The sequence below is a fragment of the Euprymna scolopes genome, chromosome 19 (assembly GCF_053919585.1).
Source record: "Euprymna scolopes isolate OS-2025 chromosome 19, ASM5391958v1, whole genome shotgun sequence".
In the NCBI taxonomy this organism is placed as follows: domain Eukaryota; kingdom Metazoa; phylum Mollusca; class Cephalopoda; order Sepiida; family Sepiolidae; genus Euprymna; species Euprymna scolopes.
Genome location: NC_136500.1, coordinates 111,301,771 through 111,329,622, shown reverse-complemented (window position 1 = coordinate 111,329,622; position 27,852 = coordinate 111,301,771). Strand labels below are relative to the sequence as shown.

The following is a 27,852-nucleotide window of genomic DNA, read 5'->3' as shown; positions in this document are numbered from 1 at the left end:
CTGATCCCCATCTGGCATCAATTGAAATCAATGGCTCTCATCTTGGGGAGCCTCCATGTTTTGATAAGTTTCTGGGCTTGACCTTTACTCCTGATCTGAAATGGAACACATACATCAAATCCCTTGCCAAGGTCGCTGGAAAAATGGTGGATCCTTCTATCGATCCTGTAAATATCTACCTGCTGATGCAATTCTCTACCTATATAAGAGCCAGGTACGTCTAAGGATGGAGTATTGTTGCCATATCTGGGCAGCAGCTGCTAGAAACACCTCATTCATCCTTGATAGAGTTCAAAATAGACTTCATTGCCTAGTAGGAAATGCCTTTTTCTCTTCCATGCAACCTCTTTCCTACAGAAGAGACTTTTTGAGCCTGTCTGTTTTATCTTTATTTTCATGGCAAGTGCTCGTCTGAGCCCCAATCTCTTGTCCCCCCTCACCAAACATTCATGAGAAACACTCGCCTTCTAAAACCACTATCAATAATTTCCTCCACTCTTTATCTGTGCCTAAACCTAAACGTAGATTTCATGAACAAAGCTTCTTTCTTAGTACATCACACCTGTGGAACTCTCTTCCGTTTACCTGCTTTCCAGCTGACTACAATATGGTCGTCTTCAAGTCCAATGTAAACAAGTTCTTGATGAGCTGTTCTCCTTAAGTAATCCAATTTACCAAATTTACACTTCTAACAATTACTATATTGTCCTTTTGACTGCTGTGCATTCTTTAACCCTTATCCTCGAGTGTCCTCTAGGCCTTGATAAGTATTGATTCCTTTATGAAAAAAAAATATATACGGTTAAAAACTGGCAGCAGTTACAGCCTGTTGACTCAGAGTGGATGGTATGCCAAATTTTGAATATGATTAAATTTGTGCTCATTTTTGCATTAAATACTAATCCCTATTAATCCCTCACTGTGCATCGAACATATACCATAATACTTAGTTCGTTGCACCTTATCATAGCAAAGATTCATATAAAATTTCAGTCAGATCGGTGCAGTTGTTTCTAACAAAAACAATAGCTTTCATTATCTATTTAATTGTACCTTAAACCATCACCGGTTTTGAGTGTCATGTCACCAATTAGTAATAATTTCATCTCGAACTCGGGAATCTGCAAAGAATTTCAAATGGAATCCTTTATTTATCCACGACGGTAACATACTCTCATTTCATTAGTCGTGACTGAACAAATGTGTTTTTAGTGTCACACACAGAATTGAACCTTCAGTTTCAAGAAGAGTGTAACTAACAACTGAATTTTACCAAGTACTTTATCCACTATGCCACTGGACTTTGTGGACCTGAAGAAGGTTACATCAACCAAAACGTTGTGAAAATAACACTTAAGATGAGACAGTAGTCCGAATAATCCAAATAATATGAATTATCAATCTTCATCTAAAAAATTTAGGAAGATAGTGATTATTTGTATATCTGTGTCTCAATAAATCACATTGAGAAGAGACTACAAGACGTTTCACTTGTCGACTGCGACGTCACAGCAAGAGTGTCTCTTCTCCTCTCTCCTCGTGTCTGAAACTCGTGCCTATTGAGGTACACTGGAGGTTCATCTTCTCAGGCCTTACCACCTGGTTTTGGGTGAGGCAAGTTCATTGTTTGTTGCCTGAGGCGCCCCTACCGGGGAATGCCGATAGGGATGCTTAGATGATTTTAGCTAGGCCAGTATGCCCCTCCTTTAGGAGTGCTGGCTGGACATCCCCACTTTCTGACCTTGTGTAACATCTTGCTGAGGTGGGCAGCAAATAAATGTCTACCTTTGTTATAAATACGAAACAAAATCTTTCTCGTTTGTTCATCTTGCTGAGGTGAGCAGCAAGTGAAAATCTATCATAAAATAAAGCAAAACTTTTCTCCTTTGAATTTCTTTTCAGTTTGGCTGCTTCTCTTCTGATGATGGCCTGCGCATTGTCCATGAAAAAAAAAAAGGAATTAGAGGAGGTAAGTCCTATGAATGAAAGAAAGAAAATCTTCTATCCTTTCTCTTCTTGCTATCACCACTCAAATTCCAGATAAGTTGAAATAGATGAAACTCGTGTCTACTGGAACATTTCATAAAAACTGTAATGTAAGAAAAAATCTGTAATGTAGTGTAAAAAAAACCCAAAAAAAACATCGACAACATCTGTAATAGAAAAAAAACAGTGATAGAAATTTCTGAAATATAGATGGCGCCACTAATAAAAGTATAATTTTTATAAAGTACTAGCCTTCAAATGGCACATAAAAATTTTACCTCAATTGGATTATTGCTTTACAAATTACCGTCATTTAAGTGAAGTTGCTGTTGCAAGTTTTCAAAACTGGAAAAATCTGAAATTTGTGTGTTGATAAAACGTGGCTCAGTTTGTTTAAATGCAAAACAAACAGAAAACAAAAAAGACAAAATGTTTTTTATGTTTATGTTCTCATTACTTGTGGATCACAATATTTTGAGACTTGTTAATGGTTATTGTAAACGCCCAGAGAATTGTTAAATGCAATATCTTAAATGAAAATGGTATATCTGTTGAAGTCATTCAATGCATGTTCACTGCTCGTTATTCCTTAGGTTGACAGGGGAGAAAACATATTTTACTATGGACATGTATGTGAGCACGCACTGGAAAATCTTGTAAATTAAAAAATTTAGCCGCTTATCTTTTTGTATGAAAGTATAGTGTTTTGTCATAAATAAATTGATGGAAAAATTGAAAAGAAAACTATTTAAAGAATAAACTTATGAAGAGGATAAATCAGAATGGAAAAAAGAAAGGAGAAAAGAATTTAAAAATGTTGTAGGATAAGTTTTAAAAAAGGAAATAGTTTGGAAAACTGTTTTTTTTTTATTCAAATAAATATCCTTATTTTCGCAAATTTTATTTGGAGAAAAAATATTACTTCCAAATATAATTAATGAGAATATTCGTAAACATTTTGGTGCTTCTTCATTATTGTAGCAAAAGCGGGAAATCGAAATATTGATGTTCAAGTGAAACCAGTAGTATCTACTGAATTGTCATGTCGCAGTAATGAAAATATCCACAACTCATGAAAAACGATAAGATATAAATTAATTAACAAAGAAAATAGTTCTCGAAGAAATTAGAAATTATGCACAGTGAAAGAGAAAGAGAGGGAGGGGGAAATGTAACCCTGTACACATAGAATAATAGGGAACAGCAGTCCAACAACTGCAAAGAGTAATTAGAGTGATTTGTATTGTACACAAGCACATCCCCCTCCCCCCCACACACACGACTGTAATGACCTAAGCATTAAATGAACTTGACGCCATGCGAACTAGTAATGCTATATTTTAATTTTAGTAACCGTTCTTTTATGAAGGGAAGAATTGGATTCTGGAATATGAGAATTTTCAGAGCTCAGCCAATTAGAATGGACGGACTTTGGAGAGGGAGCCTTTATTATTTATGAACTGCAAATTTGAAAGATTATGGTAGGTCTATGTATGTATTAGAAAGTTATTGTTGGTGAAATCACACAATCTGTGGAACATGTAGAATTCGTCCTGGTGACAACTAGTAGCAGTGGTAGTACTAAATATTTAGAAAGAAAAATAGTGATTCCTCCCTCTATAGATGTTGCAATTGTGATGGTGTTGCTCATAGAATGCAATGTAATATTTTAATATCAAGACTGAATGTGTCAAAAATGGTGTTCAAAAGCTACATAAGATAGTGACTGTTAGCTTGGATGAATTGAATGTGTATGTGGCATCTGTTATTGCAAACCTACGATACTTAGGTCCATAGGGGAATTTTGGAAGTCATTTTATTATATATGGAGATGGAGATTAATATTAGTATTATTTATGACAAGAAAATTTACTGGTAAATTCGCATTAGAAAACCTATGAATTGGCTAATTATCAAATACCGATTAATTGGTAATCAGTAATCAACCAATTTGCTAATTGGTACATCCCTAATATATATATATATATATATATATATATATATATATGTTATGGAGTCTCACCCATTCACTCATAATGAACTCTGCTAACCATTATATAAACCACAAGGTTAATACTCTCATGGGGAAAATATTACGGTTGAATGCAAGAATACTGATTGTCTAACTTAACAGTTGGTAATACCGACAACCTTTCTTTGTATTCCACTTTCTTGTACAATATATTCTTTCTACCTAAACCTGTTCTTCACATCTTTGTCCATGACCCTTTCGTAGGGCCACAACTGGCAACGAGGTTTTAAGAACTTATGAGGAAATACCGAGTTTTTAAATATGCCAGTGTTCCCACAACTGGTGATAAAGATTCGAGAATGCACATTGAAAAATCAAATTTAAAATATCTCAGCAGTGACGGCTCATGCCTGAGATTAGTGGAGGTGCTGCTTCGAAAATTTTATGTATTGTTTTAATATCCTGTAAAAGAAATTCGAATATATAAATAAATATTTAATCAAATAATAAACAAACATTCAATTAAATATTCAAATATATAACAAAGACAAATAATCAATCAGAAATGGATAATACGCAAAAACTTTTTATTAAAAATATATTTTTTTTAATTGTGTACACTTTACAGAATAATAAAAATAATATATACGTTTATTCCTTTTAAACTTTTCAGATTATATAAAAGTTTGCGTTTTTTTTTTTTTTTGCAAACAAATTAAAAAAATTTTTTAAAATGCATTTTATTTACAATTTTTAATAACTTATTTTTTTTCATAAAAACAAAAAAGAAAAACTTTGAAATTTACTTGCCTCCCCAATTGTTTATGCTATATATGATGGTCAATAGTGTACACACAAGTGTGCATATTTTTGCTTAATACCCAGAAAAATACTTATTTGTGGAAAATTTAAATGCGATATTCATTTTCAGCACATCTGAAAATCTGTAGAAAATAAGTTTTTTTTACGGTAAGTTTTATGTTGGTCTATCAGGCCACTATAAATACCACCTTTTAAAAAAAATAGGAGACCCCCCCCAAAAAAAAAAAGTTGGCTATAAAGTGGGTGCTCATTTTACGGTAAAGTAATATAGGAAAATGATCCCCCATTTTTTGAAAAAATGTGTGACCTTAAGGGAAAATGTCACAGCCCATTATGCAACTCATGTCATTAGATTTCCAACGAGCCTTCATTTGTTTAATTCTGATCAATAGTCGCCGAGATTTGGAACTTGTAAAATTGCCAAAAAATGTTGGTATATTTATATATGAATAAATCTATACTCATAGCCAAACTGAATATTGAAATGCTTATATCTTTGGTTCTATGGGACGAAACTACATGAAAATTTGCAGGCTTTTTGAAGATTATAGTACTATTCTATAGTTAAAATTGTATTTGTAAATTAGTAAAAAAGAACCTACATTTTCAAACCAATAAAATATACCCAAATTTACCTGCATTTGTATATATAGTGTCCTGGCAAACAGCTTCGGTTTTGCTTATGCGATTGTCTCCCCTACATTTGTCGGTTTTGCTACTTTGGTTGTCTCTCTTGTTACTAGGCCTCTTGTTTTTTTCTTTTCAGATTTATATAATCGTCCAAGTGATTTTTGTAAACATCCTGACATCTACATCTATCATCGTTTACCCTTTCATGAATCTCGCTGCACACTGCAAAATGGCTTCATCATTGACTTTTGTAAGCAATCATGTTTCGTTTTTTTTAATCGTTTTTTAAAGTTGAATACATTTTGTTGGATTTATTCTTGCTTGTATATTTGGGTTTTGATTTTAAAAATATGAGAGAAATTAAATTCATGAAAAATTGCATCCAAACGTTTTTTCTTTTTTTTTTTTCTTTTTTTTTAAATTTTTTGCTTTTATATTTAAACTTTAGTACTGCAGTTTGATTTATGTAACAAAACAAAAAATGTATTATAAAATGTGTGGAATTGTAAACAAGGTGGCCGATGCCTCAAAGTAGGGCTGAAAAGGGTTAGTGAAAAAAGGTGAATATGTTATTTCAATAATTACATCCCAGAATTGAATTTAAATTCGTACTTTATTCATTATGCCACAAGCCTTTGCAGACAATTTTAGCATGAATTTTGGGAATCTAGAACCTATTTTTGCTTTTTTTTAGAAGTGCAGTATCACTCCTTATCACTATAGATGTTACTTACATATTACTTACATATTACTTACGGATCCGATACCTAGAATATAATATACAGATTCCCGAAGTTACATTGGCCAAAATGTTGTGAGAATAACACTCAAGATGAGAACAGTAGTCCGAAAAATACAAACAATACAAGTTATCATTCCTCATCTAAAAAATTCAGAAAACATAAAGAAAAATATTAGCTGTTTCAAACCATCATCATCAGCATCTGGCCAGGTCTTTATTTATCCCTCTTTCTCTCAAGTTCATTTTTATCACGTCATCTAATGCTTTCCTCTGTGTTCCCCTATGAACTGAACCCTCTATCCAACTGTTCTACATTTACTAACCCAAGAATGCTCATCTAACATGACCATACCATCGAAGTTCAATTTTATTTACAAGTATAGACGCCCCCCACCCCAGTGCGTCTGATTCAAAATGAAGTGAAGGTGCTGTTGACTGGTTGGTGATCACATTAAAATAGAAGAAAGAAACGTTTCTTAGCGCTTCCTCTCATCAAGCACAGCTTACAAAAATGGATAGATATCAAGACTAGTTTACACAAGGCGATCGGTGTGTGAATGGAAGTGAATTTACATTTTTTCAGTTTGCTACCTCGCGTGCAACTGGGGTGATGCTAGAGGCCAATGGATCAGGCATCGATTGTACAAGCTAGTTGCATGCAGTAAATAAGGTGAAGCACATTAAATGTTTTTTGATGGTTAAGAAGAAATGTCTTCACCAATCAAATTAGAATATTTAGAAATTCAAGCACGTTAATTCATCGTCATAATGAAAATAATAAAAAGAAGATAATTATATTGGAGAACAACGGGGAGGTAATCCTTGTTATTATAACTTCATCATTCTTTTAACTTTAAATAATTTGACAAGATTTTTTTCAAGCTGGAGCCTAAATATGTTTCTTACAAAAGCTGTTACATTTTCGTTAATGGTGAACAACATAAAACTAGTATAATAGTCGATTTTCAAACAAAAATAAATAATCCGAGATTATAATTCTTTAAAAATACCAATTTTTACATTCAATGAACAACGTATCTTTCCTAGAACTGTCCGCCTGTGGAACTCTGCACTATAAGCCTATTTTCAACTGACTACAATATGGTCGTTTTCAAGTCCAATGTAAACAAGTTCTTGTTGAGCTGTCCTCTTAAATAATCAAATTCTACCCAATTTCCATCACTACTGATCACTGCGCCATTGTCTCACTGACCACCTCATAATCCTTAACTTTTATCCTCGAGTGGCCTTCAGGCCTTGTGTTATGCGAGGGCATTTTCTTTATAAAAAGTACTAGACTACCCGTGACCCGTTGGGTTAGTATGTTATATTAGCTATGGAATTAATGTATGAGCATGACACTTGTGACGTAAAGAAAATAGTTTTTTTGAACATAACAGAAACATTTCTTTGAAAGTATATTAAAAATGAAAAAGAATATAGATAGATTTCTATGAGTTGTTCTGTTTATAATTTTTTATTTTTGAAAAAAAAAACTTACAGTCATTGAATTATAAGTGGTTTGCCATATTTATAGGTAAATCTGCACTATTCAAATTTTGATATATCATTTAATTTAAACGCGAAAAAAAAAAACAATTGGGATGCTGAAAACATACACAGTAAAACAATACGTTGTAAAATGCTTTTATGGTTGTCAAAGGTTAAAGTAGATTTATTTGTAAGAAAATTGCGTTAAAACAACTTAAAGGTAATATGGAAATAAACGATGTAAAAAAATGCAGAAAGTATTAACAATTATTTAGATAATTTAAATGCAAAGAAAACAAAAAAAAAACAATTGGGTCGCTGAAAACGTAAACAGTAAAACAATACGTCGTCAACGGGTCAAAGTTGATTTATTTGTAAGAAAATTGTGACAGTATACTTGTAATACAGAATAGTTGCAAAACATCCTCACCCTTCCCATATTAAATAATCATTTCTATATAATAACGTTAATATTTCAGTGCGCAGGTCAAATTCTGCAAAAGTAGCGATTTGTGTTTATTTGTTTACACTGTTATGGGTTTATGCTTGTGTACGCATGCGCAACTGGAAGTCGTAAACCGGATGTTGGGTTGCAACACTCGTTACAAGGTCATTTGAGTTTTATAATTATATAGATTATGACATTCCATTTTTCCTCATAAAAATGAATGAAATATTAAAATATTCTATTTAGAACGTTGCAAAACAATCTGGAATAATCAAGAAAATTTCATGGAGAAACCTATATAAGGACGCTGCACTATTAACCGCATCAGTTAAATTGTTAAGTTGTTGACTTGCTGTTAAGAACTCTGGTAATGATTCTAGGATGAAAATCCAGCTAAAAGAAACTCCTTAAAAGCCAACCATCGCATCATTTGAAGAAACTGGAATTTCAGTAAATACAAAGATTTCTGAATATTTTCTCACTGACAAAAGAACTATATTTTGATATTCTTATTATTAGATTTTACTCGTACATAAAACATTTGATTTGGAGTTAGTAGCTTTTATATCCCTTTCACCATCAATGCTATAGACCTTGTAATTGCTTTTAAAGCTTATAGCAGTAGTATTAACAAAGTCTATTTACTTGTAAATATTATTTTTATGTTAAAATAGTAGTTTTGGAGTTTTATTAGTTTTTTGTTTTTTTAATTCCTGCGTATTCATATCCCTAGACAGACACGTAATACCGTGACATAAGAGGTATTGAGATTTGGGAAAATCTTTTTAATCAGTTTTTGGTCACAAATTTGGCCGTCAAGGGGTTAAAGTTCAATGATTTGACCTTTGAGAACTCTACCAAACTCCTCCGCCAATTTTGGGTCTAAACACTTGAAATTTTAAATGTAGGTTACTTGGACATGGATCAAACTCTTTAATTTGATTTGAGCCCAAAACCATAAATGTTAAGGGGTCAAAATTGAGTTCAAAGTTTTTAAAAAATTGACCTCTGCGGCCTCTACCAAATTACTCAGCCAATTTTTGGTCTAAACATTTGAAATTTTACATAAAGTGTATTCAGATAGGGCAAGCTTTTTCATCGGTTTTTCGTCGAAAATTTGGCTGCCAAGAGGTCAGAGTTCAAAATATTTGACCTTTGCGGTCGTTAGCAAACTATTTAGCCAATTTTGGGTCTAAACATTTGAAGTTTTACATAAAGGGTATTCAGGCAAGCTTTTTAATCAGTTTTTGGGCGAAAATTTGGCTGCCAAGAAGTCAAAGTTGAAAGAGTTGACCTTTGCAGATTCTACCAAACTCTACTGCCAATTTTGGGTGTAACCACTTTAAATTTTAGATGTAGGTTACCTGAACATGAGTTAAACTTTTTAATATGTAATATATATATATATATATATATGCATATAAAGTTATGAACAGTACATAGAGCCTGAGCAAAACCGGGCTGAACTGCTAGTAAAAAAAAAAACGAAATATATCCTAGTTAACTTAATATATTAAGTAAAATAGTATTTTTTTTTGTAAATAATACATTATTTATAAATAACGCGAAATGCGTTCTGGTGAATTAAATTCATTCAGAAAATGAATTAGTGTAAATGAATTATTTTTTCCAAATATGATTTTCATTTTTAGAAGGAATTCATTAAAATGACTTTCTTTATATAAGAAACCAAAATGTGTTATAGTGGGAAAATATCAATGCAATCACGTTAATATTCTGTTTGAGTCGAAACTGGTAAGCAATAATAAAAAAGAATCAAGGAAAAATTCCTTAATAATCCCGATCACGAGTGTTGTGGACCAGTTTTAGTTTGGTTGAGAGCAGTTTCATTTTGTTTTTGCAACAGAGATCGAATTTCCGTGGTGTGTTGTCAGCTAATACTCAAACCCAAACTATCTGCTCCCACTTCACTGCCGCCAACACAAACATCCACAGTAAGCAGATTTATATTTTTATAAATCAAAATGTTGTCATTCACCTGAGTACAGCATAATCTAAAAGTTGTAAGAGAAGTGGACACCATGTAACTGAACGACTATGAAGTAATAAAATGACCGAATGCCTGTTTTAAATGCAGCTGACACTCTGGTTAAACCAATTGAGTAGGAAAAAATGAATAATGGAGTAAGAGTTAGAGATAAGTTACTGAATTACAGAGAAAGCAAATTTCTTGCATTTTAAAAAGAATAGCCAATCAATCAGAAGTGAAGGTCAGATTCAGAAGTTTGTCTCAAGACGACATTCATTTCAATTGGGGCCAGGTGGAACAAGAGTGTTTGTGATTTTGCTTTCTCTAATACCCTAGCGAAAGCAATGGATCTGTTTCCTCTCTCCCTAGCTTTAAGTGAAATAATAGAGTAAACTATACTCTAAAGCTTTGGTAGGGCAACTAGTCTAGGAAAAAGAAAACCTCTGAAATCTTTCTGTATTTATCCCAGAATTACTTCAGGCGTCTTTGCTACTGGACTTGAGCAATGCCAAATCAGGAATTTTACCTTGTAGTATTCGAGTTATTGATTTTAAGAGGAACGGTTGGAGATTGCGTAATCTTTTTTTAGTTTCTGCATATTTCTTTAAAACTTACATATCATTTTAATTTACTGTTTTGTGTGCATACTATTTCCATTAATTTTAATTCAAATTTTCACCCCAAAAAAGGCACAGTGCCACTTTGAAGCAGGGGCCTACTATCAGGGATATAAGTTGCAGGGGTATTATGAAGGGAGATGAGTGGTAAGATGTCTGTTCACATTACACTTAAATTTTTGCATGTCAGTACAGTTGGGAAAGCAGAATCCCGGAAAGGGGTTCCAAAGTTTAGCAGTTTTAGGGAAGAAACTATTGGAGTAGAAGGCTTTCTTACACCTAGGGATCTCTACTGTAAAGGGGTGGGATTTAGCTGCTTGTCGGGTTTGTTGGTGTGTTTACGTCGAGGGGGTACAAGTGCTTGTAGTTTGTCAGAGCATTCACCATTAAAGTACTTGTAGAACAGGCAGAGAGATGCAACATTTCGTCAATGGGACAGAGACTGAAGCCTAGATGACAATTCACTCCCTTTTGGCGACTCTCTTTTGAACCCTGTCAAGAAGTGAGAGACAAGTAGCAGATGCACCAACCCAAATGTGACAACAGTACTCTATACATGGGCGAATGGTGGCCTTATAGAAGTATGGGTACTTTCAGGCGTAAGTAGTTTTCTAGCACGGTAGAGAAAATTCACCTTCTTCGCAGCATTCTTGGCAATGCTCTCAATGTATCTATTCCAGTTCATGTTCCCTGTAAACGTTAGGCCAACGAGTTTAAAGGAAGTACTTTTGGGTAATCTGTTCTTGGCCTTTGCTATTGGTGGTAGGGAAGGTTTCTTGTAATTATTGAAGGAAACAAGCTTAGTCTTGGCAGTATTGAATGTGACCCTCCATTTTTGTCCCTATTCCATTACAGATTGGAGGTCATCCTCTAGTGTTTCTGCCATTTCCTTAGATATATGTTCATTTGTTTTCCCCTCGTGTCTGCTATAGAGAGTGGTGTCATCAACAAATATACTCATCTCCGAAACAATTTTAGCAGGGATGTCATTTATGAATATCAAGAATAATAAAGGTCCAAGGATAGACCCCTTAAGTACTCCTGCATTTATATCATATTGTTTAGATGTACGACCGTCAAGGACAACCTGGATTTTTCTCTTACTTAAGAATGATTTAATTACATTATGTATTCTTCCAGTGATACCATATGATCTAATTTCCGTAGAAGACCATCGTTCCATACCCTGTTAAAAGCCTTAGATATATCGAAGGCTACCACTCTACCTGTTTTGTCCAGTGAATGGTATTCAGAGATTACAGACAGGATATGTGCTGTGAAATGGGCTTGCCTAATTCCATATTGATTGTCGGTCAGGAGTTTAGCAGCTTTAAGGTGATGGACTAGAGCTGGATTAATTAAGGACTCAAATATTTTGGCAAAAAGCGGGAGAAGGCTAATGGGGCAATAATTTAATGGGTCAGTTCTTTCGCTAGAATTCTTAAAAACTGGTACCACAGAAGTGGTTTTCCAGCAGTCAGGAAAGCAAGATTCGTTAAGGCATTTCTTGTAAAGTCTGGAGAGAACTGGAGCAACCTCAGAGGAGCATTTTTTTAATAGCACAGCCAGGATGAGATCGGGTCCACATGCTTTTGAGGTGTCTAGGTTTTGTATGATACCATGTACCTGAGAAAGGTTGATTTTCAAATCATCTAGTGTGGCGTCTGTCCACAAAGGAATTCAGGGAGGGAGTCGTGTGCTGGGTTCAATGTGGAGTTAGAGGTAAACCGACTGGAAAGCAGGGTAGCCTTCTCGGTTGCCGTGCAAACAACCTTATGATTGTTTGATAGTGGGGGAATCGTTGATTGCCCATTATTTACTACACTGATGTAGATTTTCCAAAAATCACAGGTTCCTAATTTCTGTGCTTCAATGTATTTTCTGATGGTTTCAGTGTATTCTGTCTTAGCTGTCACTATTTCTCTCTTACAATTACTTCTAGCTTCTATGTACTTCTGTCTGTTTGAACTGGACTTATGTTCGCTGAATCTGTGGTACACATGCAGCCTTTGAGCAATGGCAGCTGCACAAATAGAAGTAAACCATAGGGGAGAGTGGGGCTTGCTATAGAATTTCCGTGTGGGGACATGTGCTTCAATTGCAGTTTGGAACTATTCAGTGGTCTCATTTGTGCACTGTTCAGCTGGAAGAGAAAAGACATGAGACATCTCTGATGAGATCCCTGATGGCTTTCCAGTCAGCCTTTTTGTAATACCTCGTTGTTTTGCACTGTGGGTCTTCAGTTTTGAGTGAGAATTTAGGGCGATTTCTACCATTATCACAGCATGATCAGCATTCATTGTACAATAATCAGGAACTGTGATCAGAAATAGATCTAGAAGTGAGACATGTTGATCTTGCTGTCATGTCAGAAATGTAACCGTCTGTGATAGGAAATGAGATATAGAGAAGCAATGTGTTGTGCTACCAGCTGCGTCTGTGTAGGTAGAGAACTCAAGTCAGTTACTGTGGTGAACATTGAGGTCACCAAATACATGTATTTGTGCACTAGTATCGAGGGAGAGTGCTGTATCTATGCTGCCAGAGACTTTGTTTATTAGGGTACAGTCTTGGGTCGAGGAAGAGTGGTAAAGAAAATACAAGTAGCTAATATTATGTTGCATGTTTAGTCTGAAGTACATAAAGGCCTGGTCATCTGATTCTAGCTTTGTTTCTCTAGTTAGGGGGAGGGTGTTACGAATATAGACTACAAGCCCATGCATATGTCTGTCTGAGTCCTTATGGCAGAGTGGGAGATAACCAGGCATGTTAAAATGGTTGGAGGGAATGGAGGAGTGAAGGTTAGTTTCACTTAATGCTAAGATATCCGAGGTGTTTACTAGGAGAAATGATTCAACATCATCTAAGTTAGTTCTAAATCCGCAGATATTCGTAAATGCAAGCCTCAAGGGAGGGGGCTGGTTGTTTTTTTTTTTTAGTTTGGTTCTGGTTTAGACGTAATTTTTGATTGAACTGTCATTTCATTTTATTTAATTTAAAAGTTTTAGTTAGGGTGAGTGAGGGGTGCTGGACAAGTGGTTGTGCAGAATACCAGACATGCAATACAAATAGACCATCAGCTGTCTTTACCTACAGAATTGTGGCCTCAGGAAAGCCCACCGGGGATGAGTGCAGGGTCCCTTTCTATGTGCGACATGGTACTACAAACATCCCGATCAATATTATACAACTGTTGATGGAGCAGCCACTCTAAGCACTATCAAAGAGTTAGGACTCCTGTACTATCAGTCAGAAACAGCAGCCAGGAACTGTCAATCTGGTACCCCCAACCCATCAGACAAAAGTCAACCCAGTCCAACTGCAACGGCATATATGGTACTGAAGCACCCCCACAGTGTCCAGTTTAGGGGGATGGGATGTGGCGGGAGCAGAGAAAATGTGTGATTCTGTCGAATCCCTGTGATAGCGCCTCTATGCCTGGCTAAAAGAAGGAGTATGAAAACCAGGTGATAGACAGAGCTTATCTCCTCCTTAAGCAGTTTAGGTTTGCCAACTGGTAATTTGTTTGAGTCACCAGCTCTAGGAAGGTTGTCATGCAGGACTGAAGAGGCCTCCCTCCCCTGGCTCCAGAGTTTTCCTTCTCCTAGACGGATGACCTGGGAAGATCTATGGGTCCATTAGCACTGAGAGGGTTTGCCCCGCGTCTGGGTCCTAAACCAGGTATTTCTGCGACCCCGCATGGGTAGTTAATGTTAATCAGTTATTTAGTAGGTTATATATCTACTGGAAATTTACACTCCTTGAAGTGATTAAAAAGGACATTACTATGCTTTTCATTTTCATTGTTAAGTAGGAATAAGTGGGAATTCATGCAGTGGAAGCAATTAAATTTGCAACAGGATTAGTTAGTTAGAGAGAGAGAGAGAGAGAGGAGTTAATGTATGGTCTATATATAGTTAATATTTTAGTTTAGGAATAGGATAACATGTTAAAGTAAATACTTCTAAATAACCAGTTCATATAATTTATGTCGATGAAACAAGATAGCTTGTGCGTGACATATGGTAAGAGGATGTTACTACATATATGGAGTTAAATAACTGGGGAAAAAAATCTTCTTATATGGATTGTAAAATTGAATGCAGAATGCAAAAAAGTTTTATTTTTCTGTAGAAGTTGCTGTTTGCTTTGTCGATATAGATGAGCACCGAAAAGAAAAATAAATACATATATCTTACTATGGGCCGAAACAATTATAGTAATAATGGATAATAAAAGATAACTTTTTGATGAATTCATAACGAATTTTGTTCCCTGTATACAAAGCGGTTAACTTAATTAAATATATATATATATATATATATATATATATATATATATATATATGGCAATTAAGCTACACATCGTCAGGCTTTAGCTTAATTGCCATATATATTTTCATAACTTACTACCTAACTCTGCCTATGTATTGAGCACTGTTGAAGTAAATGCTAAAAAAATTTATGCATAAAATTATATCTTCGTATATTAATTTATGTGATTAAATGAAGTAATCATATATATATATATATATATATATATATATATATATATATATATATATATATATATATATATATATAAAGAAATCTTTTTGCCATTTACAGTGTCTCATCATTTTAACTTTTGGGATGAAATTTATCATTTTCTATGCACGACGACAATCAATGCAGACTCTTCTTGCACGGACCAATCAAACTTTGGTAAGTTTGAGAATGAAAACAAATTTTTAGATTTTTGATATTTTTCACATTTTTTCAGTGGGATATTAAAAAGAGTAATTTTGTTTAAATGAAGTTATTAATAAAATTAAAAATATACTAAAATAAACTAACTTGAATATTAGTTAAAGGTTTGTTTATGCATGCAACTTCCTTTTAGAAAAGACTATGCTCTAAACACATGTCACTTGTATAAACCACTCTTAAAAGTTGTTGTACTGACCCCATTTATAATGTGGCACTCCTATGAGGATGTTCAGTCCTTGAACACCTTAACCCATGTGGCAGAAACTAACACATTCATTCTTTCAGGCCGTATCGTCACTTGAGCCAAACAGTTAGATCTCATCAAAGCATTGTATCAGCAGCAGTTTAGGAAACAATATAAAAAGGGTGCATCTCTTCACTGAGCAGCCTTCCCCCCTGTTCCCGATACCTGACAAGATGCCCTCTCTGCTGATTGCACTTACTCCACAAATTCTTACTAGACCTTATGGCATCATTTCACTTTTACGACAACAATAGCCCCCCCCCCCATAATCCAACCTTTTCTCACTGTGATGGTAGGAATTGCAATGTCATAGTGTCTAATGAAAATCCAAGAATGGTCGACATCAGGATTCATCATTGTCTGGTTGTCTACGATTCTGCATATGGTAAGCAAAGAATTGCAAATCATTGCACAGTTTCTTTATATGTTCTGGACCAAACCTTCCCCGACATTGCATGCAATTGCTTTGCTGTTCTTAGTGTTGGAAAAAACTACAATCTTGCAGGTTAAAAAATGGCTTCAATCAACGAGGAGCATTTAATGCAGACTAGACACTTCCGGGACACAATATTTGTGAGTTCTATGCAGAAGTCTAACTCACTTAACAACATACAAAAACAGCAACTTCAAACCCCTGCCACATGAAACGACATTTTCAAACAGTCAGCAGTTGCAGATTCAATTTTTCCTTCTACAGCAAGTCATCATAATTACTATGATCACAGTAACTACAGCAACTATCAACCGATCTATACATCATCACTAAAGAACATTTTGGCCAAGACAGCCATCATTACCATCCTTCAATGACTGTCTATTATCTTTCCTGTTGACTCACTGAATCATGAACTTTTTTTTTTATCTGATTCCTTGTGCAGCCTAACTCTGCCTTGATAGAGTTCAAAATAGACTTTGTAGCCTCATAAGGGATGCCCTTTTCTCTTCTCTGCAATCTCTTTCTCACAGAAGAGATGTTGTGATTCTGTCTCTGCTTTATCATTATTTTCATGGCAAGTGCTCGTTTGAGCTCCAATCTATGGTACCCCCTCACCAAACTTTCACGAGAAACACTCATCTAGCTGAAAACACTATCAATAATTTTCTCCCACTCTTTGTCTGTGCTTAAACCTAAACGTAGATTCCATGAACAAAGCTTCTTTCTTAGAACTGCATGCCTGTGGAACTGTCTTCCTTTTTCTTGCTTTCCAGCTGCCTACAATCTGTTCGTCTTCAAGTCCAACATAAATTGATGAGCCGTTCCACTTAAATTAACAAATTTACCGAATTTCCACTACTAACAATTACTATATTGTCCAATTGACTACCGTACATTCTTTAATGCTTATCCTCGAGTGGCCTCTGGGCCTTGATAAGTGGTGATGCCTGTGTAAAAAAAACCCCAAAAAAACCCCCAAAAAAACTCATAATGTTTGAAAATAGAAAAAAGAACTTGCTTAGGAGTTTTAACTAACCGTATTCATATACTAAGCTGTTCTATTGGTCAATGGGCCAATTACTCAGTGCTAAACTTTGTTTATTTATATCAAGTGAAAATTGTACCTCAAAACATGTAATGGTTACAAAACGGAAATGAGTTATTTCCTTTATATTAGTTTTTTTTTTGGTCCCTCGACAAAAGGAGGGTGGACCAGTAAATTCATCTTTGCTTGTTCATCTGTTTGTCTGTCCGCACTTTTCTCAATAACTATGTCTTAGAACTTTTGGAAATTTTGCACAAACATGAAACACAATATGAGTAAAAAAAAGTAACAGAACGGATTTTTCGAGAAAACTCCAGTAGTTCCCCTAGGGGTGTCTTTCGAGTCAAAATGGCTAAAATTGACACTTTTTTACTTATTAAAAAAAATTAATGCCTTGGATTTTTATAAAACTTTCTGTTGTAACTAACTGATTTCTATATAATTTTGTTTGTCTATACTTTATGATAACACTTGGGGGTTCCCCAGGGGCTCTTTTATGGCTAATAAAAACACTCCATTTTGGGGCTAAATGGGGGGGGGGGACAAATGATGGACTTAGTCATTTCTTTTTTTGCATGGTGCAGAACTCAAATTTACATATGTTAAAGCCTAAAATTGCACCGTTTGTTCATTTTCACCAGGATTGGTGGAGGGGGAGGGGAGAGTAATGCTGAACTTAGTCAAATTTTTATGCCTCGTTCACTGTGCACTCATGGAGGACCATGCATGCTTCATTTGTTTTATATAGAAATCGATCGAAACAAGGCATGAAGTAAATTGATGAAAGGAGCTAAAAATTATTACTTCAAGGTCAAGAACTATCCAATAATAAGTGTTAGATAAATAGATTCCAGCTCAGTAAACAGCAATTCTCCCTCCTTTGTCAGAAACATGAAAGGTGAAGGTTAAAGGATAGAAAAAGGGAAGCAAGAGTTACAAGACTGCTGAAAATAAACCCAAGATCCACTTTCTAATTTTCTTAATTTTTTTAAATTATCCTAAAATTGTTCCTTTATGATTATTAAAAATTAAGTACAATTAATATACATTTATTTTTAATTTATAGACTAAAATCTCAAGTCGATGGGTCAAAGGAATGAATGTTATAATCTGGTAAGTTATTTTACAATTGTTTTTTTTTTTTTTTCTACTGATTGCACACAACAACAAAATATTGTAGCATATTAGTTAGCTGTAGTTGAGCTCAGAGTTTAGGAAAGTTGATCTATCGGTTTGATAAAGTAAGTTTTAGATCAAATTGTCTTCATCCACATTCCTTCCTGATCATTGTCCAAGTTTCTTGTTCAGATGACATTACTGACTCCATAGCCTAGACCCACCTGCTCTACAATACATGAAAAATATCCACAGCCCCATACCACCTGATCATTAAAAAACTATGTAGCAATGTCCATTTATGATATAAATTTCACCTGTTTGTTTAAATGTATGTATGTATGTATGTATGTATGTATGTCTGCCTAACAATTTCAACAGAGGCAATGGATTTTCACGAGTATCATTTTGAAGTGCGACCCTTCAGATAACAAATATCGAAAAATTGGCTGAAAACATTAATTCCTTCACCCTCAACTGTGCACTTTTCTACTTTTCGCTTTTTTTACCATATTTTCGAAAGTCATCCCCTCTTTTCGATTGACTATCCTTAATTTAAACCTTCATTACTTCTGGTTTGGCGATGGATGCAACAGCAAAGACATCACATTTTTTTTCACAAATATTTCCTCCTTCGTGGTACGGGTTCGAGCCTGCCTGCCTACTACCACTTTTTTTTTTTTTACTTAACACGTACCTCTAAACACCCGGGCAACGCCGGGCACCCAGGCTAGTCCTTAATAAAAAATGAACTCTCCATTGTATCTACTTGACGATTGAACAACTGAATGGGAGACTATCCACAGGCACAACATAAAATAAGATTTCCTATGGTTGGTAGGCACTTCTAAAAATATACAAAATGTGTGTTTTTTTTTAATTCTTACTTTTACTTACGTCTAAGATATAACCAAAAACCATTCTCAGTGTTAAAAATATTAGTATGCTAAGATAATGAATTTCTAACATCACATTTTGGTACTGGATTAGAACTAAATATCGTTTATCATTACTAACTCTTTGATAATGCTATTGAGCTAAGTATTTATTTTGTCTAACAGGAGACTGAGGGGAGTTGAGCAGCAAGATGTCTGTTTACATTACATTTAAACTTCTACAAGTTAGTACAGTCAAGGAAGCAGGAAACAGGTGGGGCATTTCAAAGCTTTGCAGTCCGAGGGAAAAATCTAGCAGAGTAGGAGGCTTTCTGGCATCTAAGTACCTCAATAGTGAAGGGGGTATGATTTTGCTGCTTGTCAAGTTAGTCGGGATTAGGTTTGCCGAGAAGGGACAAGTGCCATGAGTTCATCAGAGTACATCCAATTAAAATACTTGCAAAACCGGTATAAGGATGCAACAGTGTGGCAATGGAACATAGGGCTGGAGCTTGGCCGATAGTGCTGAACCTATTGGATTTGAGACCTTTTTTTGGACCCTCTCTAAGAGTGAAATAACAGTGGCGGATGCTTCATGCATGGGCGAATTGTGGCCTTGTAAAGATATAGGATGCTCTCACATGGCAGAAGAAGCCCACCTTCTTTGCAGCAGTCTTGGCAATGTTTTCAATGTACTTGTTCCAATTCATGTTGCTTCTGAATGTTAGGTCGAGAAGTTTGAAAGATGGGCTCTCAGGTAGGGTGTTATTTGTCATAGCAATCGGTGTCTTTTTTGTAACTGTAAAAGGAAAGAAGCTTAATCGTGTTACCATTCACTTATGACTTCATTCCACTACTGACTGAAGGTCGTTTTCTAGGGTTTCAGCCATTGCCTTAGATATGTGTATATTCGTTATTTCCGTTATGTCTATTATAGAACGTGATGTCATCAGAAAATATACTTATCATACGATTTAATTTTCATGAGATGTCCTTCATATCAAAGGCTTTTGAAATATCAAGGGCTACAACTCTGGCTTCCCCTGCCTTATCCAGTGCGTGGTATATGCGTTCAGAGCTGACAGTAAAATATCTGCAGTAGACTAAGCTTACCTAAATCCATACTGTTGGTCAGAAAGAAGTTTATCGTTTGCAAGATGATGGACTAGTGCTTGATTGATTAAAGAGTCAGAGATCTTAATGAAGGGCCAGGGACTGATGGGGCGATAATTAAACTGGTCAGTTCTTTCAACAGAATTCTTGAATGCTGGTGCAATGGAGACAATTTCCCAGCTATCAGGGAAGCAAGACTCGGCTAGACATTTGTTGAAGAGTTTGAAGAGAACTAGCTCAGCAGAGCATTTTTTAATTAGTGTGGCAGTGATGAGATTAGGCCCTCACACCTTGGAAATGTCTTGATTTTTATGATAGCACAAACATGAGAAGAATTGATCTTCAGATCTGCGAGTATGACTTCTGTCCACAAAGAGAAATTTGGGAGGAGGTGGTTTGAAGGGTCTAATGCGGAGTTAGATGCAAACCACTGGGCAAACAGGTCATCTTTCTTGTTTGCCCTGCAAGTGAACTTGTAGTTGTTGGATAGTGGAGGAATTGTTTACTGTTCATTATTCATCACACTATTATAAATTTTCCAGAAATCAGGAGTTCTTATTTTTTGCAACTCGATATATTTCCTGGTCACTTCGGTATGCTTTCTCTTGGCCTTGACTATTTAGCTATTGGCTGTATCTATTTCACTCTTACAATTATTTCTAGCTTCTATAAACTTTTGCCTATTTGTACTTGACTTGTGGCGGACAAATCAGTGGAATGCATGATGCTTTTGCACAATGGCAGCTGCGCAAGTTGAAATGGACAATTGGAGAGAGTGGGGTTTGATATAGTATTAGGTTGATGCAAAAATAATGTTGTTTTTTGATGTTCAACTTCAAGTCAAAAAACGACATTATTTTTGCACCAACCTAATACTTTCATGTGCGAACATGTGCTTCAACACCTGTTTTGCACCATTCAATTGTCTCATTGGCACACTGTTCAGATGTTCAGATATTAGTCCATTGGGCATCTCTGATGTTCTCTGATGGCTTTCCAATCAGCCTTAAAGTATTATGTCATTTTGAGCAATGGCTCCTCAGCTTAGGGTCGAGAACTTAGGATTTTTTTTTTTTTTTTTTACACATTGATCACCACTTATCAAGGCCCGGAAGCCACTCAGGGATAAGGGTTATTGCAAGTACATTACGTTAGTGTGGAGATTTGATGATGTCAACCAATATAACAAGATGATTGGCATCCCTGAGTGGACTACGGGCTCTTGTCACACAATCATCAGCTATTGTGGTTAGGAACAGATCTAGAATTGAGGCTTGCTGATTTTCCCGATCTGGAAGTCAGGAACGTGACTCTGTGTTAAGAGATTTGATATAGAGAAGCTATGAGTGCTGCTATCAGCCGCATTTGTGTAACTTGAAAAACCAAGCCAACCACTGCGGTGTACATTAAAATCCCCAAATACATGTATTTGGGTGTTATTATTTAAAGAGAGAGGTGCATCTATACTCTCAGAGACAGGGTTAGTTAGGTTATAGTAATGGTTTGAGGGAGAACGGTAGAGAAAATATAAATAATGCAGTATAAAGCACATAAAGGTCTGATCATTTGATTTTAGATTTGACTCTCTAGTTAAGGAGAGAATGTTACAAATGTAGACTCCAAGTCTGTGCATAAGTATGAGTCCTTATGACAGAGACGAAGGTGTCCTGTCATGTTAAGCAGTTAGAGGGGATTGAGTAGTGTAGGTTGGTTTCGCTTAATGCTAGGATATCCAGGGAGTTTACTAGAAGAGATTCTATATCATCTAGGTTACTTCTAAGCCCACAGATGTTTGTGAATGTTAAATTCAAAAGGAGGAGGCGAATTGGTTTTGTTTGGGTTAGTATCTAATTTGAACTTGTTTTTTGCTTTGGATATCATTTCATTTGATTTTTTTTTAGTTTAAGGGTAGAGTAGGTTGGGAGAGATGGGTCAATTTGATATCAAATATGTACACCAAAGTAGACTATTAAGCGAGTCTTTATTTATTGCGGACTATTATCCTCATCTTTCTTAGTTGTTGTTTCACAATATATCGACCAACTATTCTTCATCAGGTGGTAACCGCAATGGAATAGGAACTCCAAATCTCCTTACTGCATTCTCAGCAATTACTGCCATCCATAGTTGTTGTCATTTTACCATGACGGCCAAGGCCAGTGAAAAAGTTGGCCGAAACATCGTGAAACAATAACTAAGAAAGATGAGGATAATAGTCCGCAATAAATAACTTATAAATATACTCATCTTAATAATGAATTCCAATTAAATAATATATAAGTGAGTCTTGTCTAGATGGTTGTGGCCTTGAGAAAGCTCATTGGAAATAACTGAAGGGTGCCTTTCTATGTGCGACATAGCACTACAACCATCCCGATATTATAGAACTGATGATAGAGCAGCTGCTCTAAGTGTTACCAAAGAATTATGGCCCCTGTACTGCCAGTCAGAATCAGCAGCCAAATAAATTACCAAATCTGTACCCCCAACCTGTCAAAAAAGTGCAGATCAGACTAGCTGCATGGAAATGAATGACAAGCGTCACAAAGTTGCTTATTTTAAGAAAGATGGGCAACAAAAGCAATTGAAGGAGGAAAGTGTTGAGAGACGCATTCATTGTTCTAGTCAGAAAACAAGTCCCAGCACTAAGTGTCTCTGATGAGTCCCTGAAGAAGTGGGCGATAGACAGAGCCTATTTAATCCTTAAGCAATTTAGGTTTGTAAGCCAGATAATTTATTCAAGTCACCAGCTCTAGGAAGATTGTTGCGTCAGAGAATGGATAGAGAGAGAGAGAGAGAGGGGGGGAGATGGTGAGTTATAGTGTAGACACGTTGACCGGAAGTTAAAGATCAGCTGATTGGATTGCGTGTGAGTCATGTGATCAGGTTAGCTGAATCGACGAAATTTGGTTGTGACTTGGGCAAAAGCGGACGGCTTCGCCGCTGTCTCCTTCCCTTCACTGGGGGTGGGGAACGAATGCTGACGTGGTAGAAATAAGACCTAGAAGAAAACAACACAGGCCAAATTCACTTTCCACCTTCTGCAAGAAATCTGGCAAAGTGAAATAAACTATAGAACCAATTTCTTGTCTTGGTGTGAAATAAATCTTCGTCCCCAAAAACAGGTATCAAGTCTTCCTCCCAGACGAGAATTTCCAGATGGACCAACGAAGAAGCAGAGGTATGTGAAAATGCATGTCACACATGTTCACACTTAACAGCATATGAACATATGGAATAGAAAGACCATTAGATGATCACACACACACAATGCAACAATCCTTTATAAAAAGACACGTTTTAATATATAATCTCCATTCCAGTTTCAACCAATATACAACAAACGCTCATTTTATGATATGACAGCATAACAGTTGCTCAGGACTAATGAAGCCTTCCATATCCAGTAGTTTGGTGAAATGACTTGTGACATCAGGAACACAGAGTTTTCCTTCTCTTAGATGGATGATATGGTCTGCAGATTCATCACACAGAGATGGGATACCCTGCATCTGGGTTCTAAACCAGGCATTTCTACATCTCTGCCAGGAAAAATATAAATAATAAGTATCTACTTAAAGAAAGTTCTTCTGACTTCTAAAGGAATAAAATTTAGATAGAAGATAAGTCCCCCTCACATCATTAGTAAGAAGTATGTAAATACAGAGCATGCGAGCAAAATAATTGGATTTTATTAATTGTGATTAAGAGAAATCATCTGAACTATGGTTAAAAATGATATTGAAATTAATGTTTACATAAAACAATGCTGCTTTTGTAATAATATTTAATCTGATAACAAGTATGTCACATGTCAAAGATGTTGTTGCCATGGAAGATGTTGTTGTTGAAATAGGTTACACAAAACCAAAGTTAGTGAATGAAATGTGAATAGTGTAATTTGATCTCATCTGAAATTCAATTTATTTTTGTGAATGATGTAAATTATTATTCTGTTTAGAAAAAAATGTATAAAAATAATAAAGGACGTTTCATACAGTGAATTAGTTAGAAAACTTGGGAAATGTTTATTTGATTTCAACAAGCAAGGACATCCCATGTTATGTTCTTCCAACAGGGATCATTAGAGAGCTTGCTGAACATAGAAGAAGGTGTGTGTGTGTAAGTTGATTAACATAAAATCTTTTTGCTTCAGGGCTTTTTGTGGCACGAGAGTGATAGATACTGGTCAGATACTACATTTAATCTTAGCCCAAAAGTCAGATAAAAATGTATTTACTTTTTTTTTTGTCTTTGTTTTTAGGCTGGTTCCCATTGGAATGTTCATCGCTGTTTTGATATATTTTCATCAGAAAAACACGTGAGTTTAATAAATATTTCAATGTTTATTCCAAGAAGCCATTTTTATAGATTGTACTGTAAGTTTTGCTGCTTTTTTGACTTCGTACTTTGGTATCTATACCATGAGACTTGCTATCAATAAAGGTCCATTTCATTTCACTGAACAGTTGTTGATGTGGATATAATTATCCCTAAACTATATATATATATATATATATATATATACGAGCAAACAGTTAATAAAACATGCTATATATATATATATATAGTTAGTAATTTATAAAATATATATGGCGATTAAGCTACACTGAATATTCTGCGTTTCATCCACTCTAGGATTCGTCAGGCTTATGCGCGAATTTTGTGGTTGCTTCTTGTTTTTATATATGTTGAGGATTTCTAGTTAGCCAATCAGCTTTCTAGTATCCACCGCACCCCCTCCTATCAGCCAATGGGCATGCATTTTATCGAACAAAGGATCTGTTTTAGAACTAGGTTAGTGGTTTAAGGTGGATCTTTCCCTCCTTTTTTTTTTCATATATATATGTGTATTTTTTTTTTTATATGAATATACCTATATGTACACACACATGCACAAATATATACATATATATATATATATACATACATATATGTGTGATCGTTTATGTATATTCATGTTTATTTAATTTATTTATTTGTTTGTTTTCTATTGTTATTGTTAGTTTTAAAGCTATCTTGTATCGCTATCCTAGAGTAAGTTTTATTTTGTGAACACAGTTGTTTGCTATTTCTCGTCTACAGTTTAATAGATTTTGAGGTTCTTTAAAGTACAGGATAGCAAATTTTTCATGGAGGCATAATTTACATGGGTCATCTAAATGTCTGCACGTGGTAGCTTTTCTCATTATTTTCCATTCGACTACCGGCGAATGTCCTCTTTCTTTGAGTTCCCAGTATTTATTCGCTAGTGTTGTTTTTATACGGTGTTTTTTTTACTAACTAGCTCTACCTACGTATTGAGCACTTTTGAAGTAAATACTTAAAGTTTACGCATAAATCTATACTTTCGTATATTAAATTTGTGTGAGTAAATGAAGTAGTTATATATATATATATATATATATATATATATATATATATATATATAACAATGAATTTACACTTCCAGAGCAATATATCGGAAGTAAACATATCAAACTGAAGAATATAAATCTGTCTCTGATTAGATGTTTGGTGAATTTCCACCATTTTCAACGAAACACATTTAAGACGAATTATGCTAATAATAAAAGAAAATGTGATCTAAATGCATCTTTGGTTTGCTGTGTTTATTTCCAATATATATATATATATATATATATATATATATATATATATATAATAAGGTGCCTTAAATAAGTTTTCAGACATTTTTTTCATATAAGCACTTTTATTGATCGTATACACCTGAAACTCTTGTCCCCTTCAAAGTAATCTCCTCCGGCTGCAATGCACTTGTTGTACTGTTCAAACAATTTCTTTAGGGCCCCATGGAAGTCCTCTTATGTGAGCGTGTCAATGACCCTCCTCACAACCTCTTCCATCTCCTCAATTGTTTCATAACAGCAGCCTCTAAGGTTTTCCTTGAGCTTAGGGAATAACCGGAAGTCACAGGGAGCAAGGTCTAGATTATAGTGTTGTGGTTCTGTTTAGAGGGTCACAATATTAAGGTGAAAGAGTCCTAGTGTTCACTGTGAGCGGTTAAACTATGCGTGTGCTCTCTTCTCGATGGCAGAAATGTCTGGCTTACATAGTGTCAGACGAATCCATACTATCATAGATATAGGGGTATTAACTACCCCAGAACACCGGAAATTGAATCCTGTCGTCTTTTCTAGGACGACAATTTTATCATCCAAGCCTGTATTCTCATTTTTATAATTTAATTTTGTTTGTGTTTAAAAAATTTCAGAAAGAAAAAAAAAAACAAGAAACCAACAAGATTAAATTAACACAAAATAAATGATATAAAAATAAATATTTTTAGACTGAATATAACTTTTCTATTTAAGATGTACGAGAATTTTTCAAGTCTCACACAAAAACACACATTCACATTTCAAGCTATGTCATATACATACGCGCACACAAACATACGCGCCCACGTCACACATGTACACATATTCACATTCGCGTACATACACTCACATTCACGTGTATAGACACACACGCTAACGTACACATATGTACTCACACACGCGCACACGAACGCACACATGGCCGACGTCACTTCCGTTTTCTAAGGAATTATACACATGTGCAAATGACCACCGGAAACAAGTATAAAACAAAGAGACAAGCTTTTTCTAACCCTCTTTAGGACCAACTCTCGACCAGAGAGGTTGGGCTAACCAGCCGCCTCCCTTTTGGGAGGCGCACGCTCAAGCGCGTCACGCCCACTTACTACTATGTATGGGGCACGAGCTAACAGACTGTATGTACACATTCCCACTCTTTCTCTATCTATCTACTACTGGTCCCTGAGAACACCTTCGCGTAGCTGACTACTAACTGACGTCAACTCTCATATCCTCTTCTTTGTCTACACGCTGGACTATCATTCTCATTTTCACTACAACACTCATTTCTCTTCCCATGCGCGAACAAACGATAGTGACCCGAACTTGAGATGAATACATATTTCCTATTCTTGCTACAACACCAGTCCCGCAACGAACATTGGTTACACACGCGCGGACATGAACACATGTTATAACTAAAACGTTCATTCTTTCAACAGCAAATAAACGACGTTTATCTTATCCATCAATTGAGTCTTTGTTTCCTTCAATTCCATTCGTTTCATTATTTTCTTATGGCGAGCTAGGGTATTATATACTCTGGTCCTTACAAAGATATGATAATGCGGATCAAGTAAGTGGAACAAGGAATACAAAGAAGGAGAACATATATTAAACGAAATGACGATGTTTACATCAGATAATTATGAAGAGAAAAGTATTTGCATGAATTGTAAAGTTATTTTTTTTTTACTTAGGAGTCACCACTTATCAAGGCCCGAAGACAAGGGCTAATGAATGTAAGATGGTAGTGTAGTAATTGTTAATGGTGTAAATTGGGTAGAATTTGATTATTTACAGGAGCAGCTCAACAAGAATTTCTTTACATTGGATTTGAAGGCTACCATGTTGTATTCAACAGGGAAGCAAACAAATAGAACAGAGTTCCATAGGCGGTTAGTTCTGGGAAATAAGCTTTATTCATGAAATCTGTTTAGATTTAGGCACAGATTT

The 27,852-nt window shown here is 35.3% G+C and overlaps 1 protein-coding gene across 1 annotated transcript in view; it reads left to right on the top strand.

Annotated features, from left to right (window-relative positions):
* The window catches only part of LOC145240300 (uncharacterized), an 81,560-nt gene that overhangs the window by 11,991 nt on the left and 41,717 nt on the right, over positions 1–27,852 (top strand). Inside the window, exons 3-6 of the mRNA XM_080103881.1 lie at positions 1,903–1,969; positions 5,547–5,660; positions 18,238–18,284; positions 24,540–24,596. Of these exons, the coding sequence (XP_079960007.1) occupies positions 1,903–1,969; positions 5,547–5,660; positions 18,238–18,284; positions 24,540–24,596 (285 nt within the window). The remainder of the gene's footprint in view (positions 1–1,902; positions 1,970–5,546; positions 5,661–18,237; positions 18,285–24,539; positions 24,597–27,852) is intronic.